The 20,728-nt window shown below is 41.1% G+C and overlaps 1 protein-coding gene across 7 annotated transcripts in view; it reads left to right on the plus strand.

The window, feature by feature from the left end:
* The window catches only part of IQSEC3 (IQ motif and Sec7 domain ArfGEF 3), a 230,035-nt gene that overhangs the window by 199,292 nt on the left and 10,015 nt on the right, over window positions 1–20,728 (plus strand). For 4 of the 7 annotated variants that reach the window (XM_087968567.1, XM_087968571.1, XM_087968569.1 and 1 more), the window contains exons 6-11: window positions 525–647; window positions 2,738–2,904; window positions 6,776–6,915; window positions 10,240–10,365; window positions 14,144–14,243; window positions 18,693–18,899. In XM_087968567.1, the coding sequence (XP_087824693.1) occupies window positions 525–647; window positions 2,738–2,904; window positions 6,776–6,915; window positions 10,240–10,365; window positions 14,144–14,243; window positions 18,693–18,899 (863 nt within the window). Of the gene's footprint in view, window positions 1–524; window positions 648–2,737; window positions 2,905–6,775; window positions 6,916–10,239; window positions 10,366–14,143; window positions 14,244–18,692; window positions 18,900–19,197; window positions 20,366–20,728 lie in introns of those variants that run through there. The other 3 variants (XM_026693520.2, XM_087968568.1, XM_087968572.1) reach the window with 2 other exon arrangements.

Genomic DNA, 20,728 nt, shown 5'->3' on the forward strand with positions numbered 1-20,728 from the left:
TCTTATTCCTTTTCTGTCTTTTGCATAATTCTGCTTATCCAGAAAGGGTATATTGTGATGACTGAATTCAAAAATGTGTATCTGTGTGTATGCATTGATCCTCTACTGCCTACTTCGTACTTTCCCTGGGAGTTTGGTGGCTTCATTGCTCTTTTAGAATGAGAATCAGAGGAAATAAGCCCCACATATCAAGGAGCTGAGCTCCAAAGTGTTTCCCCTGAAATATTATGATATATGGATAAAATGTGGCAATTGCAAATCATATAAATAACAGTGAACTCAATGGAGGAAAGGTGAGATGAAATATACAGTAAGTAATACATCTAAAACTCATCAATCAGATTTTCCAAAACAGAAACAGTGTTTATGAATCTAGAAAGATGCAAGTTGGGTAGCATTCAGATCTTGCTTGATTGGAAAAGAAACAAATCAATATGATTAGCTTATTTCTCCCTTATGTTTCTTGATACGTACCTCTCCATAAGTTTGATAGTCAAGGAGTTTTTTTTCTTTTTTCTTTTTAGCTGTGTAGTGGATGAGATGGACTTCTCTGGCATGGAGCTTGATGAAGCTTTGCGGAAATTTCAGGCCCATATCCGGGTGCAGGGAGAAGCCCAGAAAGTGGAACGACTAATTGAAGCCTTCAGGTAAATGTTGTGCTGATGTGAGGCTACTTTGTCAATTTCTTCATTCTGTGTCCAGTATGGAGAAGAAGAGATTAAAGGGTGAAGCAAATAAGAAAGAACCTAAAAATAAGTTAACTAGGATTTGTTGTCTTCTAAATGTTCTTTCATTACAACTTGCATAATTCTTATTATTAACATTTTAAGGATCACATTGTTCTGACCCAGCATTTGCAAGTAAGTAGTGATAAGATGTTTACTCGCAAGTAAAACAACCCCCTTTTTATAACAGGGCAGTAGCAGTCATTTATTCATAGGGATAAACAAAAAAATCAAATGTAATTAGTCCCAACAAACCTGGGTTTAGTCAAGAAATCCAAATTGCTTGCTGTATACTAGAAACAAATGGTTGTCTGTGACAACCGGCCATTCCCAAACCACTCCTATTTATTTCCCAGGCAGGGAGGGCTGGCTATCATCTGCATCTGCCTCACCTTGAGAGCCAGCTTAATGGTTTCCTTTGCTCTCCTCTCCTTTCCTCTCTGCGCACATGCACATCTGGGATGGGTCCCATCTGTTCCTCCCCCTCACTCAGCTCAGGCCCCAAAGACAGCTGCCTCTCCACCCGGGGGAGGGTCAGAAGTGGTATTCAGTAGGTTCTGACCAGTTCTGGAGAACCGGTAGCAGAAATTTTGAGTAGTTCAGGGAACTGGCAAATACCACCTCTGACTGGCTCCACCCCCACCTATTCTCTGCCTCCCAAGTCCCAGCTGATTGGCTGGGTCTTCTTTTGTTGCCCTGCACAGGAGAACGGAGCTGTAAATCAGGTTAATGGGGTGGGGAGGGAATGGAGATTTTACAGTAACCTTCCCCCAGGAGTGAGGAGAGAATGGGGATTTTTCAGTATCCTTCCCCTGCCATGCCCCCCAAGCTAAACCCTCAGAACTGGTAGTAATTTTTTTGAAACCCACCACTGGGGAGGATGGAAGGCCCAGGTTCTGCCTCTGTCTCTGATGCTGTTTCCTTATCAGAGCCTTGTCAAAGGCTCCGAAGCTGGCTCAGACTCTTCCCCCCCCCCACCTCCTCCACATCTGACTCTGCAACTATCTCTGCTGGCAGCCACAACACATATTTGCACATTTTTATTTTTAAAGAAAGCACTTCTTTTGGCATGATTAAAAGTTATTGCACAGCAAAGGAGTTAAAACACATAGAACAGGGGGTCCCCAAGCCCTGGTCCATGGATCCGTACCAGGCCACAGCATGCTAACAACCGGACCATGCAAACAAGGAAAGCCCCATCTGTGGGATGCAGGCAGCGTGCAAAACTATTCCTGCTCCGATCCCTGGAAAAAGCTTTCTGCACAGAAGTGGTCTCAGGTGCCCAAAAGGTTGGGGGTTCTAATGATGTAGAATATACTTCTTTAAGAAAAAGGAGAAATCATTTAAAAATAATTAAAATGAATAAAATTGAAATTACCAACAACTAAAGATGTTTCAAAGGGTGACCAACAACGAGACAGATGGACTCATGCATAGTGGCAATGAGTGCAACACTTGAAGGGCCAGGTTGGAGACAGATCATTCTGGATTAAGTCTATTTATATAATTGATAAGATTTGACACCAATCTGATACCTAATTCATTCAATCAATGTACTTCTCTTATAATCTGTCCAATTTTCTGTTGTGATCTTCCTTAATTACACGCACATATTTTATTTATTCTTTATCGACTCATAAGAACAGCTCTGAATAAAATCAAATTAAGGTTTGTTTGAGAATTGCAAATTTAATAAGTTTGCATTAACACAAATTTCCCAATCCTTTTTGTGAAAAAGTACATGTTCTCTGAAGTTTTATGGTGCATCTATTCTTTATAGCGTCCTCTCCACAATATTTGTGACACAATTAGAAACATAATCCTTCGACCTGGGAAGATTATTTCTCACATGGATTCAGACAATTAATTAATTTATACAACTGTGGTATTATCCTAGTGAAATGTGAATGTAAATAATTTTACCACCTGTAAAACTGGGGTGGAGTCATTTAGTAATGGATAATTTTAAATTTCCCTTATTATATATTGACTTTGTCTCCCTCCCTCTGCAGCCAGAGGTACTGCATGTGTAATCCAGATGTAGTCCAACAGTTCCATAATCCAGACACCATTTTCATCTTGGCTTTTGCCATCATCCTTCTTAATACGGATATGTACAGTCCTAATATTAAACCTGACAGGAAGATGATGCTGGAGGACTTCATTCGGAACCTGAGAGGTGAGGGCATTGCTTGGCTGTATTGTTCCTTATTCCAAATCCTGAACAAGGAAGTATTCAAATAAATAATGTTGTAGATGATATTAAAAGAGCTAAAATATATGCTGGTTGTGACATTTGAGCTAATAGATTAATAGTGAAAATGGAATAAAACTTTTGAACTGTCCCTGGTTTGATGGCAGCCATATTGACTGACTGCTGTTGCGCCTCTTCTTCAGATGGGTTTTTTTTTCCAAGTCAGGGAGGAGAGATGCAGCTCTCCTCAACCTGCAAGGTGCCCCCCCTTTACTTCACCACCCCTACAGGGTGGCTATGGTTACTTTTGGAGCCCTCCAATGGGGAGAGCTTGGAACAGGGCCACAAAGCACACAGTCCTTGCCTCCAATGCTACCAGAAGCATAGCCAGAAGTCAGTAAAAAGGAGTAAAACTTTTAACAACATCAGATAAAGCATGTTTGCAGATCTAGACCACGAGTGTCAAACTCAATTTCATTGAGGGCCGCATCAAGGTTGTGTTTGACCAGGTGTGTGAGGACAGGGTGGACATGACCAGCTTGACGTCACTTGTGTCGGGGCACCTGTGGTGGTCTAAGCACTCTGCCAGTGAAAACAGGCTCCCGAGCTCTGTTTTTGGCTGCATCAGCCACCTGCAACCCTCTGCCAGAAAAAATGGAGCTCAGGAGAGCCATACACAGACCCCCAAGCTCGGTTTTCAATGACAGAGACACAGTAGGCCAGTCTTTCGCTGTTTCCTGTAGCCCCGTGGGCCAGATCTAAGTACCCCATGGGACAGATCCGGCCTGCGGGCCTTGAGTTTGACACCTTTGATCTAGATCAAATACAGGCAATTGTCTGGTGTACTGGGTGTTGAGTTTAGCCTTTTGGGGTTAGTTGAAGGGCACAGAAAATAGAATAATAAAGCAAAGGGAATGAGACCGTCAGACTTTGGACTTGGGGCTGCTTTTTATTGCAGTTAAGTCTATTTTAGGATTTACACTGCAATTTTCAATTATATTTTGATTATATAACAGCTGTACAAACAATTATATTTTGCAATTTCAAATTAAGTTTATTGTACACACACATGCATGTGTCTGTATAATATGCCATTTACACCTTTGGCTGTAGACTATCATGTAGATAGCTGACTGCTGTTTGCATTGTTAAGAGTATTTTATAAAATCATACCACACAGAAAAATATATATACTTCTTTCTTATTTTTTTGAACTGGTTTCAGCATTTATGTTAACCTTTAATTAAAGTAAAAGACTAACTTTATCATGCCTGTTTTGGTTTTGGTTTTGATTTGTTAAGGCCAAACTCAAAGGTTACAAAAAAAAAAAAAAGATCTGGGTTGCTTAAAATATTTTTTTTATTCCTTTCTTGATGTTATCAGTATTTTGTTATTGACTAATCTAGTAGCCATTAATATAAAATATAAGCAGAGTTGGCGTTAGACTCCCTGACTGGAAACTCTATTACAATGCAGCAGCATTGATATGGATCAAAGAATGGATCAACTTGAGTAATAAAAGGATATTAACCCTAGAAGATCATGATCTACAGATGGGGAGGCATGCCTTTCTATGGGAAATGAAAAGTGAGAATCAACATATTTTTATAAAAATTATAAGAGCGATTCATTGATACAGATTTGGAATAAAATTAGGAGAAAACATTATATAAAAATACTGGCCTGGTTATCCACTATGGAAGCAATGATATACCCCAACACATTGGATTTAAATAAAATAATTAGATACAAAGAAATATTGGATAATCAGGGACAATTAAAAACAAATCAGGAATTAAAAGAGCAGGGTATAACCATAGACTGGTGGCCATATCTCCAGCTGCAAACCAGATATAAAAAAGATGTAGAAGAATTTGGAATCCATACTGAACTGCAACAATTAGACAAAATTTTATTAGGCCCCGAATATAAAATATAATAGTACTTTTCAAATTTAAAACTGTACCAGAAATTATTATGACAACATCAATCAATCAGAATAGAGGTGGAAGAGACCTTGGAGGTCTTCTAGTCCAGCCCCCTGCTCCAGCAAGAGATTCTATGCCATTTCACATAAGTGACTGTCCAGTCTCTTAAAAACCTCCAGTGATGAAGCACCCACAACTTCTGAAGGCAAGCTGTTCCACTGGTTAATTGTTCTCATTGTTAAGAAGTTTCTCCTTAATTCCAGGTTGCTTCTCTCCTTGATTAGTTTCCATCCATTGTCTCCCACCTAAATATGCTATATCTCTAATCTTTAATTAGTAATTAATGCAATTTTATGAAATATCTTATCCCCAAATTTACTATGGGATATGACTCTCACATTTGCAAAAAGTTATCATTGCTTTTTATGCAAACTTGAAGATTGATTTGTTTCTTTTTATTCTTTATGACATTTTAACTGGGATAAGATGCCAACAATATAAAATCTTGTGTTTCCTACAAAGATTTTGAATGGATTTTTCCATATTTGCTTTTTTTTCAGATATTCTAATAAATATTCAGGGTCTAATCTCTATTATCTCGTTTAAAAATGTTGTATCTCTGATTTCTGATTATATTCAAAATTTGCATTGTTAATACAACAATTTAACACTTTTAACAAATGTAATTTATTAATGTAATTTAAGAAATTTTTGAAGAATATCTTTCTGTACCATTAAAATATATGCTAAGATATATTTCAACAGGCTCTTGACTTGGATAAAAACCCTGATTTTTTAAAAAGGAAAGTCTCATTCAGCCTGCATTGCAAAGAATTTAATTCTGTTCTGCCATAACTTTAATAAAAATGAATTTATCTAGAAACATTTTTATATGTCCAGCCAACATATAGTTTCATTCTCTGTGTTAAAAATAGAGGATTAATTAATATACCTCTGAGGAGCATTAAAAGAGCCATATTTGACTTTCATGTCATTTAATATGGTTCATTAACTCTTTAAAATATTTAATACTGGACCATTTTTGTGTGTTTTCCACCTTAATGTGATAGGAAACCATAATTCCAATCTTCTTCCAATCTAAGATTCTCCAAGGGCCAAGTCAAGGTCTGGGGCAACAGGCAGTGTTCAAACCTCAGGTTGCTGACCTCTAAATTAAACTGAATTTAAGTGTAAACTCAAGTGTACATTGTAGTAGAAATTATTGTTCTATGTAATTATGGGCAGTTATGGCTGTAGCTTGGAAATCTCCAGCATGGAATTTGCTGCAGCTAATGGTCCCAGTTCCATACTTATCCTGCTCTTTTACATTTTTCAACCAGTATTTTTTGTATATATGCACTCAAACCTATCCTCTTCAGGTTAAGCACCATCAGGCAAAGCTCAGAACACTTTTTAAGCACAGAACAAAATTTAAAAGGAAGCTGGGACAGTAAAAGTAAAATACTACCTTCAGCTTTGCTCCTAAGGATGATATTTGGTTCTACATTTATTTCCATATGGATGTTAAGACTGAAAAATGGTATTGGATACAGCTAAGTACTTTGCTTGTAAATGTGTCCGCTTGTCCATAGAAAAAAATAATGTTAGCCTTGAACCTCTGTAGAGCTGGAGAGAATGGCAAGGAGCCATTTCAACATTTCAGATTAATTTGTGATTGGTCCCATCCACATTGATAGTTATTTGATGAAGGAGGGTAACTCCTCCAAGGGCATCCATTATCTTTGCATCATTTCTCAAACTTTCAAGGACATTGACTGACCACAAATGGGAGGAAATCATTTGTACACGTCCATAATCTCTGGAGGGGAAAACAGCATGTAAGCTGTTACTTTTGTATGTTAAGAATTCTTGAAGAATGATGATTGAATTAAAAAAAAAAGAATGTTTATATTGTTTTGACTTAACAGGAGTGGATGATGGAGCTGATATTCCCCGTGACTTGGTGGTGGGAATTTATGAAAGGATTCAGCAGAGAGAGCTCAAATCCAATGAGGACCATGTGACTTATGTCACTAAAGTAGAAAAATCGATTGTTGGAATGAAAACGGTGAGGCTTTGCACATCATTAGTAGATATCTATTGTATTATAGCAATAGCACTTAGACTCATATACTGCTTTATAGTGCTTTACAGCCCTCTCTAAGTGGTTTACAGAGTCGGCCTATTGCCCCCAACAATTTGGGTCTTCATTGTACACACCTCAAAAGGATGGAAGACTGAATCAACCTTGAACCTGGTGGGATTTGAACTGCCAAATTGTAGGCAGCTGGCTGTAGCAGAAGTAGCTTGCAGTACTGCACTCTAACCACTGCGCCACAGAGGCTCCTGTGATGAAAATGCTGATGACAACTGTAGTTTTATGCAGATACTTTTATTTTAAGAAAAAAGGATACTATCTTAATATTGTCTACTTCAGCAGTAATTCTGCATGTTCTCAGAGTTCTCACAGGGCATGGACAAAGAATTCAAGGTGGAAGTTACAATGGTGTAATCAGAGTTTTGCCTCTGTTCTTTGTGTCTCATCTTGATATGTTTTTAGCCATAAATGGGGATTCCCCTGCCTCTAGCCATGAAGGTCTTTCTCATTATTCACTGAATCCTTCCTGATTGGAGATGCCAGCAAGGGCTGAACCTGGGAACATCCCCATGGAAACCAATTACTCTGTCACAAACTACACTTCCATTAGATCAGGAGCCTCCAAACTTGACAACTTTAAGGCTTGTGGACTTCCAGAAATCCCTATTCTAGCTGGGCAATTCTGGCAGTTGAAGTCCACAAGTTTTAAAGTTGGCAAATTTGGGGACCCCTGCATTAGATCAGTGCTTTTCCAATGTAGTAACTTTAAAATGTATGGACTTCAACTCCCAGAATTCCCCAACCAACATGGGAGTTGAAATCCATACATCTTAAAGTTACTACTTTCTTGTGCTGCTTCCCTCCTATTTTTTTTTCTTCATTTATATCTAATATTCCTACCTATGTGAATCTGCTTTTCTTTGATCCCACATCCTTTTTAAAATTAATACTTTGCTCATGAAGTTGGACGAATGGATATGTTTGATTTTTTCCCTAGCAAGGATAATTTTTATACCATTCTTATCACTTGGGAACATATGCACCATGGCCCTACATAGAAGACAAAGTTACAAAGTGAAAGAATATTACATTTGAGTTTTTTCATGTTCACTTTACTAGAAGTAAGCCCAACATACAACCCTGTTTCCATATTATATTTTTCCTCTCTCTTTGCAACTTTTTGTGTCCTTCCAAGGTTTGCTCCCACTGAAATGTGGTCAGGTAGAGGTGCCCACAGGGAAAGGATAAAAAAAGTTAAAATTATGGCCTCAAGCATGCATTCAATGCTCTTTTCCTTTTTAATATGCATTATGATGTGTGTGTTGATGACATGGTTGACATTTTGACCCTTTTGAGTCATCAAAAGGGGGCATGGTAAATTCCTCCAGATGTGCTTGTAATGGAATTCCCTGAAGTTCAGATAATAAGTGCTTAGCTCTAACAAATGTACCCACTCAGAAAGACAGAACACTCTTTAAAAACAAGGTCCCAGAACATGGATGATTTAAACAATCCTATGAGAACAAAACCACCCAGTAATTCTGGAAGAATCAGTGTCTATTGGAAAATAAATTTCCGGGTGTTAAAATGACTGCAGTGCACTGCTTAAAAGGAATCTGGTGGCAGAAAGGTTCAACCAGACGCTCCTTTTACAAGAGATGCTGCAATATTTTCTTGCAGATCTCAAGACAATAACATGCCCTTTTGCTGTTCTCCATTGTTTGAATTAGCAATTTCCAGGTCCTCTCCAGAAATACACTTAGTAGCTTTAGGCCTTAGGCATGCATTGCTATATTCCATAATTGTGGTGCAGCTTCCTATGCCTTCTGTTTGATTGGGCAGGATAAAGAGAATTGATGAACAGAGAAAATCCTGACATGGTTCTCTTGGGCCTCTCACAGCTGCCAGAAAATAACTTGATATATTCCATGTTTGTCGTGGAGTGTACACATGATATATGTGAAAGCCTGCTGATTCCTTCCTGTAACACTGCTGTATCTTTCCTAAACTGCTGTTAAAAAGCTAAGTAGTGATGGGATTCAGCCAGTTCACACCGGTTCAGGTGAACTGGTTGTTATATTACACACACACACACACACACACACACACACTATCAAAGTGGATCCTGGCTGCTGTGCTGCAATGGAAAAACGGGCAATGGAGCAGCTGGTAGGAGGGAAAGAGAAGGCCGCTTTCCCTCTTCTCCCTGCTCTTCCCCCCGCCTGTGCTGGTTGCTCCGTTTCCTGTTTCTCCATTGCAGTGCAGTGCCCAGGATCCACTTTGGTAGCTGGGGGGGCGTTGGCGTTAATTTAACAACTGGTTCACCCAGGGCCAGGTTGGCCATCGCAGGAGGCTTGTCCCATATATGTGCAGAGCCGGAGGATGAGGATGGGCCACACCTCCTACGATGGCCAACCTGACCCTGGGCGAACCGGTTGTTAAATTATTTGAATCCCATCACTGGAGCTAAGTATAGACCACCAGCCATTTTATGCCAGAGAAAGCTTTCCAGATTTATCAGGGAAGAAATAAGTGACACCCCCTTCCTTCTGCAGCCTGATCCATTGGAGAGGCATGAGTTAAAGACTAAACCTGTTTCCCATAATGAGCATCACAGGTTTACTAAAAGATTTAAATCTTTATCACATCCAGCCAGGTCTGGGGGCTAGAAGAAAACTGAAAAAGAAACAAGTGTGGGGGGAAACAAACAGTTGCTTCCTGAAGAGATTGATCTTGGTCAGTTGTTCCCACTGGCAGGCTCTCACACAAACAGCACCCCTAAGGACAAATGCACACATCCCATATTCTATGTTGCCATTAGTCACTAATCCTAGTCACAGCATTTGCAGTGGGAATCTAAAAGAACCAAGATAGAGGTTGTGGAATGGTGACCGAAGCCCTTGTTCTTTGTATGTACATTTGTTTTTCTTGGAGTTCTACTTTCTCCATCCATTTCTGGCTGCATAGGCCAGTTGGTTTTCCTTGCAGAATCAGGAGTAGAATTTGCCTATCTTCACAACATCCAAAAAGTTGGAACATCCAACAATTGAAAAAAAGCTGTGCTTGACAGGATAACATGGAGGGCACTTGCCTATAAAGTCGCCAAGAGTAGAACACAACTAAATGGTTAAAAAACATCTTTACAACAGACATCCAAGGAGAACATCTCACGATGAAATTATATGTTCTAGGCCGTCGAAGTTGCCCAAAGGTCTTGAAACTGCATAAGATCATAAATGTTTGTTGTAATTGTGGTTATGGATGGAACCTTCCTACTCTGTCTCTTTCTTGCAGGTGCTGTCTGTGCCTCATCGCCGGTTGGTCTGTTGCAGCCGCCTTTATGAAGTGACAGACGTGAACAAAGTACAGAAACACGCTGCCCACCAGAGAGAAGTTTTTCTCTTCAATGACCTGCTGGTGGTGAGGGAATCTTTGACTTAAGAATCACTTCAATTTAGAAAATGCTCAGAGGACCTAGGAATTGGAGTTTAAATGCACCTCTCCTTACGAACCCCCCCCGAGTCAAAAGATAACACAGCATGAAGAACATTAGGTTTCCATTCCTGTTCTCTCTGACAAAGTCCTATGGATTGGATCTGGGAGAGGGAGGTTCAGGAGACCAGTCCTGTGACTTCCCACACATAGACAAACAAGTATGCAACGGTTTGCAGCCACCTAATATTTTATATGACAGAATACCTCAGTGCTTTCATGGCTGTATTGAGGCCATGGATCCACTAAGTCTCTGAGCCAATATCTGAGTAGCCTGAACAGTAGCTAATCAGTAGAAGTATTACAGAATCTGTGCGTTGAAGTGAGAGAGTGAGAGCCAAATCCTTTTGTAGGACTTCATGGTGCAATTCTTGCCATACCTGTCAACGGTTGTACAGACTGCTTTTGGACAAAGGTTAAACACCCTTCCTGAATGGGGCTGAACCCACTTCTAACATGAATCTGGCTACCAGCTGATATCACCCTATTGTTTTGGTTCAGACAACAGGTCTATTCAACCAAACCATGAAAAATGTGCAAAAGTAGATCAAATCATGATAAATGACTAATTCCCTCTATCAACTACGTATCAAAGCTCACTCCTCCACAGCACATAGCACCATCATACATGAGTGGATTGCTGATGGGTGACAGCATTTAACTTAGTCCATGCAACCTAGCCTCAGTTGGATGTTCATATATCCCAGATGGAATGGAGCCCATCAAATGGCTCATTTGACTGGGGGTGGGCATTGTTGTTTTTTATTTTTATTTTAATTTTATATACTGTGTTTTTTATTGCTTGAAAGCTGCCTAGAGTCACCATGAGCAAGTAGGCAGCCATATAAATTTCCCAAATATGAATCCTGAAGAATGGGAAATGGGAAATACTAAGACTAAGAAATGGGAAATACCATTCTACATCAGCATCACATTGACAAACTTGGCACTTTGATCTATCCTCCATTACCTTTGATGCCATACTAGTTGAGGCCAGAGACACATTTTTTGTAGAGCATAGTCTAAGCCAGAGACACTGAAATACTGTTTATAATACTCCCTGCTTCAGGGAGCCTAATGGTGTTTCTAATGAGTTGTTCACATTTTGTGGCCAATCTATAATTACTGCTGAGCTGATTTGTTTGTTTTCCTAATGAAATTTGAGAATTGGGTATTCCCAGATACAGTTTACATCAGTTCCCATATTCTGATGGCTGGGAAAATTGCAGCTACTACTGTACGTTAGAAGTTGTAAGTTTGTTGACTGAGAATAGTCATGTTGGCTCCCATTAGGGAAAAAGCATCTTGTCTGAGCAGATTAATTACCACCCAATTAAGGAGTCTTTGGAGAGTGGGATGATAAGTGCATACAGATTTAGAATCTGAGTGGGCAGAAGCCCCCTCTGAAGCACTGCTCTGAGACAGGACATTGATACCTAAAGCCAAGGCCTTAAATATACAATGCCAGCTGTTGATAAAGCCAGAGAAACCCAGGAAAACCAATTGCTACCTTTTGCTCATGCATCGCTCATTGTATCCTGAAAAGCGTAAGGAAAGAGTGAGTGGATCGAGCACCGAAAAGACCATCTTTACTGCCAAACTGGGTGTTTTCAGCAGCAAAAGGGACCGTAGAGAATCCAACCTATTTCATTTTAAAGAAAGGCAGGGAAACGGCTAAGATAAAACATCCGAGCAATTGACAAGTGTGATTTGACAGGACTCCCGCAGGAGGAGATAACAAAAGTCCACTCTTCAGCGTGGTTTTTCACTCAACTTCTCGACTCTCAGTCACAAGGCTGTAAGCTAAACAAATTTCTTCCAGGCAAGATGAACATGAAGTGGTTGTGCAATTTGCATCTGTGTGAATGTTTGAGGTGTTTTGTTTTTTTTAAAAAAGAACTGATATCTATGACATAACCCAGATAGAAGGAAGGATAAGGGGATTAACTCTTTAACTCACATATTGCAATCATTCTTCACACAAAATTGTCCTATTTTCCATCAACCCCACCCCACCCCACCCCGACTCTGACTGAGACTTACATTCAGGGGTAGGCTGCTGGGGGTTTGCAAGGATTCAGGAGAGCCCCTAGCTTAGATTTTGTGCCCCCAAATCCCACTCCTGGCTGGCCCCGCCAACCCCGCCTCGCCCCTCCCAGGAGTCTCCACACAACCTGTTTTGGATGTAGAGCAGGGGTGTCCAACCTTGGTAACGTTAAGCCTGGAGGACTTCAACTCCCAGAATTCCCCAGCCAGCAAAGCTGGCTGGGGAATTCTGGGAGTTGAAGTCCTCCAGGCTTAACGTTACCAAGGTTGGACACCCCTGATGTAGAGCGTGCCTGGAGGCTCAGGGAGGGTGAAAAACGGGCCTCAGGAAGGCCAGAAATGGGCCTGTTTCGTTTTTGCCCTCCCGGAGGCTCCGGAACCCAGGGAGGGCAAAAATGCCCCCTCCCACCATGGTGCATGAGGCTGACTAGGCCACACCCACCATGGCCACACCCACCCAATTCACATCCTCCTTCCAGTGCAAGGAGCTGATAGGCGATTAGTTTGATATGGCTTGAAAAAAACATAATTAGAAAAAAGAGTTCCAGCCCCTTCTCATAACAGATGTCAGAGTTCCAAGTAATAGATCCATTTCAAGCAAGAACTCCGAGGCAGGTTGATTCCTCAAAGAATAGCTTTATTGGAAATATCAAATTGGCAGATATCTGGTGAAAACCAACTCTGAGGGGGCCCTTGGTTTTCACCCAATTAAAAGTAAAAGTTTTTTCCCTGAACGCCAAACAATCAGTCAGATGGCCCAATCCCTGCAATGTCCTTTGGTCTGATGACATCATCCCTCCTTCCTTCAGCCAGGTGTGAGAATATCCTTGGTTCCCAGGAGAAAATTTTGAGAAAGTATTTTATTTTGACTATACAAGCCCACCTATCTCTAATCCCCCACTCCCTATCCCTCAGTCCAGCGTGACAACACTGAAGCTCCAAGATCGCTTCGCCCAGGTCAGTTTCAGTGTTGACAACAGGACTCCTAACCGGATTAGTCCACTGCAATTCCCAATTTTCTTTATTTCTAAATTTTAAAAATGCATGCAGATTGCTTGCACTACAACAGGGGCGTCCAACCTTGGCAATTTTAAGACTGTGGACTTCAGCTCCCAGAATTCCCCAGCCAGAATGCCTAGGTTTGGATATCCCTGTGTTACAACAAGGAGTGTGAAGGGTGACCCGTCTTAATAACTTAGACTAGGGGTGTGCAACGTAAGACCCTGGAGTTTCATTAATCTTAGATTTGGATGTGCAGCCCAATGTCCCTTCAGATTTTATCACCAAACTAAAGGCAAAATCAGAATGGACTGACTGTGTTAATTCATTTAGACCCAGCATGTGATAATACTTAGGGACCTGGCTGATCTTCAAAATCTAAGTAGGGTCAGACCTGATTATTGCTTGGACTGGATCCCACAAGGCATGTTTTTTAACCCTACTTTTTTTTCTTTTACCATGTTCCATCTTTTGGGGGGGGTATGGCCCCTCACACCATTCACATTCCCATTAGAAACTCGTTCTGACTACCATATTGTAGTTGAAGGGTGTTATTTGGACCTTAAACTTTCCAGTTGTCCTTTGTTGATCTTTCTGAAAGACTGTCTGTCTGTCTGTCTGTCTGTCTCTCTCTCTCTCTTCATCTGTGTCCTTTTAACAGATTCTCAAGCTTTGCCCCAAGAAGAAAAGCTCTTCAACCTACACATTTTGCAAGTCAGTTGGCCTCTTAGGAATGCAGTTCCATCTGTTTGAGAATGAATGTAAGTTTATCACAGTCTACTTGGCTCTTTGCCTGATGACACTGGAGGGGATAAGTGCGCCGTCTTTCATGGGTTATAGAAACAGGCTTTATTCAAGAGGGAGAGCAAATGTGGCATTCTGGTTATGGTGAACGTTAGCATTTAGAATCTGAACTGGGGAGACCCCAGTGTTAATTGAAACTCAGCCATGGTGACTTGGGCCACTCCTTCTCTTCAGCCCAACCAAATAGATAGGTGTCAAGCATCCAGAAAGTATCCATGATATCAATCACTCCGATCAATCACTCAATCTCTCCAATTGATTTATTAGCTTTGAAATTCAGCTGCCAATAGGATTGTTGATGGATGAACAATAAGAGAAGGGAGTGCAGCATATGCTACCTTATGTTCCTAGGGAAACATGAGGTATAAATGTCTATGGAGATTCAGGTCGTGGTTGACCCAACGGTGCTTTTTCAAGAGGCAACTGGACTTTCTGGTTTTTCTTTGAAGGTGTTTTGCTTCTCATCCAAGAATGTTAAGTGAATCTGGCTTCCCCATTGACTTTGCTTGTCAGAAGGTCACAAAAGTGGATCTCATGACCCCAGGACCAGTGGTGGGATTCAACCTTTTTTACTACTGGTTCTATGAGAGCGTGCTTTGTGCGCGCACGTGCATGTGCAGTGTTCAAAAACCACCGATTTTAAGCTTCAAAACTTACCTTCTATTCAGCGCTGGTGAGTAAAACAGCTGAGGCGTGGCCATCTGTGCTGCTGTGTGAATCAGCTGAGCTAAAAAAACAAGGATGTATAGGACAGGAAAAGGCGGGTGTGGGTGAGCAGGGCCAACTGTTCACCAGCGCTACCAGTTCGCTAGAACCGGTGCAAACCGGCAGCATCCCACCACTGCCCAGAACACTGCACCAGTCATAAATATGAGTCAATTGCCAAGCACTTGAACTTTGATCATGTGACCATGGGGATACTACAACAGTCCTAAGTGTGAAAAATGCTCAGAAGTCACATTTTTCAGTGCCATTGTAACTTTGAACAGTCACTAAATGAACTGTTGTGAGTCAAGGACTACCTGTACATACATAATTCCATACCATAGAAATCCGTTCACAGAAATCCGACAAACAAGCAAAAACAAACAAACAAACAAAAACCCACCCCAAACAGCCAAAGTTTTTAAAAGCCATATAATAACTTAGATAGACATCTTCAGTAGAACTGAAGACACATATAGTGGCTGTGGAATTCTGAATGGCTGGGCGGGATGAAAAGAGAATATTCAGAAAAGAAAGCATGCCTGGCAAATATTTTGTTGGGAACCTCAGTTATAGTCCTAAATCGGGAGTGTCAAACTCAAGGCCTGGGGCCAGATCCGGCCTGTGGGATGTTTAGATCTGGCCCATGGGGACGCCCTAGAAACAGTGAAGAAATGCCCCCAGTGCCACAGTCAGAGAAAACAGAGCTTGGGAGGGCTACATGTGGCCTTCCTGAACACCATTTCTGCTGGCAGAGGGTTACAGGAGGCTGTTGCAGCTGAAAACAGAGCTCGGGAGCCCATTTTCACTGGCAGAGCACTCGGGCCCCCATAGATGCCTCTGATATGAGTGACATTGACTGCCCATGCCCACCCTGGCCCCCCAAGGTCAAACACAACCCTGATGTGGCCCTCAATTAAATTGAGTTTGACAACCCTGGCCTAAATGAACAACAAACAGAAATGAAGAATCATCGACCAATAGTAGAATCCTAGGCTTGAAAAGGGAGCAAGAGTCACAAGAATTAGTTTTACTGCATAGCGATATCCCCCAAATCTTGAAACAGGAGTACCAATCATGGCAAATGATTCTTGAACTTGATGACCCTAAACTGGATAATTTGAAATCATGGAACGTGCAAGACTTCCAGAACAAAAGCTGTTTCTCAGAAGTTGTTTGGCATAAAAGAGGCCAAATCTGTCTCTATGAGTTAGGTTAAGTGCAGAAAGGAAATCTGCAAGGCAGCATTCCCTTTCTTCTCTTTAAACCTCATTGTGTACTTACTGCAAAGTGTCTTGTTATAGACACGGGTCCCACGCCTTCACCAAAATCCAAATCGGTTTTTTGTTCTCTGCTATTGATAGAAGATCCTTAAATCCTTGATTTAAAAAAAGGGGGGGAATCTAACGTACCCATTACACGTGCTTATGATCACGCTAACTGGAGGATGCAAAAGACAACTTGCCTTTAATCTAGGACAAATGAATTATATAGCATTGTTTACTCTGGCAATGGCTTGGTCACAGCAGAGATATCACCTGGTATCTGTCATTTTATCTAGAAACAACAGGGATATTTTGCCTGGAGACAACAGAAATAACAAACTGGATTTTTTTTAAAAAAAAAAAACTGCATTCACATAACATATTACAATGGGTTGGCTTTAAGTGATTATGATTATGTTAGCCCTTCAAGGTAAACCCGGACTAGGAAATTAAAGTTGTTAATTGTTGTGGCCTGTCAACCACTGGCCTCTCCAGCAGCCGAATCCGATGAGTAGGCAGTGTGGGAGTCAGAGGCAGCATCAAGGCAACCTGAGAGCTCCAAGGGGGAAGAGGGAATGGAGCTGCCAGAGAGAGAGGGAGGGAGGGAGGGAGGGAGGGAGGAGGAGGAGCTTGGGCCATCCGGCAGCCCTCAGATGGAGAGTCAACAGCCCCCAGGTCTGGAGGTGGCTGATGAGAAAGAGGAGGAACAGCTGGGTCCAGTCCCTGACGTGCAGATATGCAGAAGGCAGAGGAGAGGAGAGCAGTGGAAATCTATGGGCCGATCCTTGGGATGAAGAGCCACCACTGCTAGCAAAGCCCCACCCAGCTCTGGGGATAAAGGCAGGGGGGAGAGATGAGTAGATGTGGCAGACAACTATTCATCTCCCTGCTGGACAGACTTCTTAACCCTCTCTCTCTCTCTCTCTCTCTCTGTGTGTGTGTGTGTGTATCTGTGAAAGAGAGAGAGAGAGAGAGAGAGAGAGAGAGAGAGAGAGAGAGAGAGAAAGAAAGAAAGAAAGAAAGAAAGAAAGAAAGAAAGAAAGAAAGAAAGAAAGAAAGAAAGAAAGAAAGAGACTTTTTGCTGGGGCTGCTGGCGCTCCCAATAAAGGGAACCTTTGTTTAACTACAGAGGGTTTGCCATGTTTGGGAGCCGGGTCAGAACATAAATGCTAATACTGTACAGGCAGTTCTCGGCTTCCAACTGTTTTTTTTAGCGATTGTTGCAGAATTACAATTACATTGTCAATTACATTGACTTCTGAGCGGTCCTCACACTTACAATGGCTGCAGCATCCCCCGTAGTCACATGATCAGAATTTGAGCACTTGGCAACTGCCATGTATTTATGATGGTTGCAACATCTCGGGGGTCATGTGATCATCCTCTGCAACCTTCCCAGGAGGCTTCCAACAAGCAAAGTCTTTGGGAAGCCGGATTCACTTAATGACCCTGTGATTCACTTAACAACCATGACAAAAGGTTGCAATTGCCTTGCCTAGCAACAGACATTCTGGTCCAAAGTGTCCTAAATCAAGGACTACTTTTACTATAAGATCACTGTAACAGAGTCTGAATACACTTCCCCTCTCCTTCCTGTTACCTTTGGTAGAACTATTGAGCATCATGTCGGAGATGCTTTCCCAAATTACATATCTGCTCTAGAGTCAGATTTCGTTGATCTGACCATTGCCTTGGTTGTGGCTCCTCCTCCTATTCCTCAAGATTGTTCCTACTACTTTATAATGCCTTGGTAAGGCCACCCTTGGAATATTGCATCCAGTTTTGGTTGCCACGGTGTAAAAAAGATGTGGAGATTCTAGAAAGAGTGCAGAGAAGAGCAGTAAAGGTGAGTAGAGGACTGGAGGTTAAAACATATGAAGAACGGTTGTTGGAACTGGGTATGTCTAGTTTGATGAAAAGAAAGACTACAGGTGACATGATAGCAGTGTTCCAATATCTCAGGGATTGCCACAAAGAAGAGGGAATCAAGCTATTCTCCAAAGCACCCGAGGGCAGGACAAGAAGCGATGGGTGGAAATTAATGAAGGAGAGAATCAATGTAGAACTAAGGAGAAATTTCCTGACAGAACAATTAATCCGTGGAACAACCTGCCTCCAGAAGTTGTGAATGCTCCAACACTGGAAGTTTTTAAGAAGAGATTGGATAACCATTTGTCTGAAGTGGTGTAGGGTTTCCTGCCTTAAGCAGGGGGTTGGACTAGAAGACCTCCAAAGTCCCTCCCAACTCTTTTATTCTATCCTAAGATGCTCAATGCATGTGATGGTGATGATGAAGAAAGATTTATTATGGCCACCCACTCCAGTCAACTTTCTAATCCCTCCCAGATGTTTGGTTTTTTTTTTTTAAAAAAAATTAATATATGAAGCCAATACTAATATTTTCAGAGGTTTTTGTTTTCCTCTCCTTTTTCATAGACTATCCCCGTGGTATCACTTTGGTGATTCCAGTTTCAGGCTCAGAGAAGAAACAGGTGCTTCATTTCTGTGCTCCAAATGCCGAAGAGATGCAAAAGTTTGTGGAAGATCTCAAAGAATCAATAGCTGAGGTGATGGAGCTAGAACAGATTCGAATTGAATGTAAGACTCCCAGCGTGTTCCAGCCTCCATGCAGTCATTCTGTCTGTATGTACATATGTCCACGTCTTCTGTATTTTTATGTTTATCATTGATAGAGACGCCATTTCAGATTTTTAAAAAAATGGGCTGGGGGAACATTTCCAGGAAGGCAGAATGGTCATTGTTTTAAATTGTATTCATTCAGCTGCAGATATACATGGTTTAAGAGTATTCATTATAATTTCTAAGCCTCTCTTCTCTCCTCTCTCTTCTCTCTCCTCTCTCTTCTCTCCTCTCTTCTTTCTTCTCTCCTTTCTCCTTTTTCCTCTCTCCTCTCTCTCTTTTCTCTTCATAATAAATATAGGAATATAGGAATATTATTATCTTTCCCCGCTATTAAAAAAAAAAGTTATTATGAGTTACCGAGTCCACATCCCAGGTTCAAACTTTGGTCTAAGATATTATTTGTTTTAACTGTGGTTTATACACAGTGCTAAGTTGTAAACCATCATTTACGAATCATAGTGATTGAATTCAAACACCATATTAAACCAGAGTCAACCCTTATTATGACCTAATGTGGTATAATAAGGTACAGAATCCTTGAGCTTGCCGAAGATACAATGTTCCTATGTTCCTATCAATAATTCCACATGGAACCAGTAAATAAATTACTCCCTTGATTTGGGAAATGAGTAAGATGGATAAGAAAATAATGAGAATATTCTAAAACAAATGTATGCTGGATTAGTTCATATGCATCCAGTATGCCAACACAATAACATCAAGGACTTATGTGTATCAAAAAACTTGGCATCATTTTTGGAATGCTATATGGATTATGTGCTCCTAATGTGACTGCTAATTAATTGCTTGGCTGCACAATCCTGCGAGTTCCTCTTTTTTCATTACTTACTGAATAATACTTCCCTCAAATACACACAAATATTCCTTCCCTATATACTGTTGCATCCATTCAGTTGAAGAGCTCTCTAGATATGGCTACAGTTATTCACAGTGGGGTAAAGCAAAATTTGCAGAATCAAAATTCAACATGGAAACGGATATTTGCAAATTCAGAGAAGTAGCATTTCTGGATTTGTCATTCAATGCTTTTTGGCTCAAGGAGCATACACCAAATCCAGGGGAAAAAATATATATGTCATTTCCCTGATTGTGGGTATTTTACCCAATCTACTCCATTTGTGATATCTTAGCCTAAAATGTAGATAGCTTTCCTAGAATTCTTGATTGTTTGTCAAAGCATAAGTAGAAGTGAACCAAACTTTCATTCGTGTTTGTGGGTTTGTGTGTGTGTGTGTGTGTGTGTGTGCTCCCGCACGTACATGCACTTGGGTGGTATATTTTTCTATCTTTCCCAACTGGGTGCTTTCTCACTGTGGTAGACTATAGCTTCCTCATACCTAGCCGCTGTGTCAGAAGATGCCTGCTAGCACCTTTTCCCAACCAGCAAATTTTAATAAAAACTTTTCATGAGATGCAGCTCACTTCAACAGATGCCCAGAGTGGCTAGGCTGATGGAGAATTTAAATTGGGGGGTGGGGGGAGGAGGAGAAGGGAGGGGAAGACAGATTGGCTATGCAGATGCATGTTATGAATACTCTTGTCAATTAACAATTGTGCTAAAAAAACCTATTGTATTTGTTGAGACCTTCTGAGATGGTTTGAAATCTTTTGTTGGATGTGAGTCAGTGGGGAAATGTGACCAGTTTGATCCGGTTCAACTGAACCGGTAGCAAAAATTGCTACCAGTTCCAGTAGTAAAAAAAAAAGCTTTGATAATCAGTTGAGAGGAGAAAGAAGAGAAAAGCACAGGATTGGGCCGTCCCACCTGCTTTTCTCTCCCAGCTGATTGGCACGACAAAGCCTCAGCT

Source organism: Notechis scutatus, chromosome 6 (assembly GCF_049901735.1).
Source record: "Notechis scutatus isolate UNSWTSFEM ecotype Mainland chromosome 6, rNotScu1.2, whole genome shotgun sequence".
In the NCBI taxonomy this organism is placed as follows: Eukaryota; Metazoa; Chordata; class Lepidosauria; order Squamata; family Elapidae; genus Notechis; species Notechis scutatus.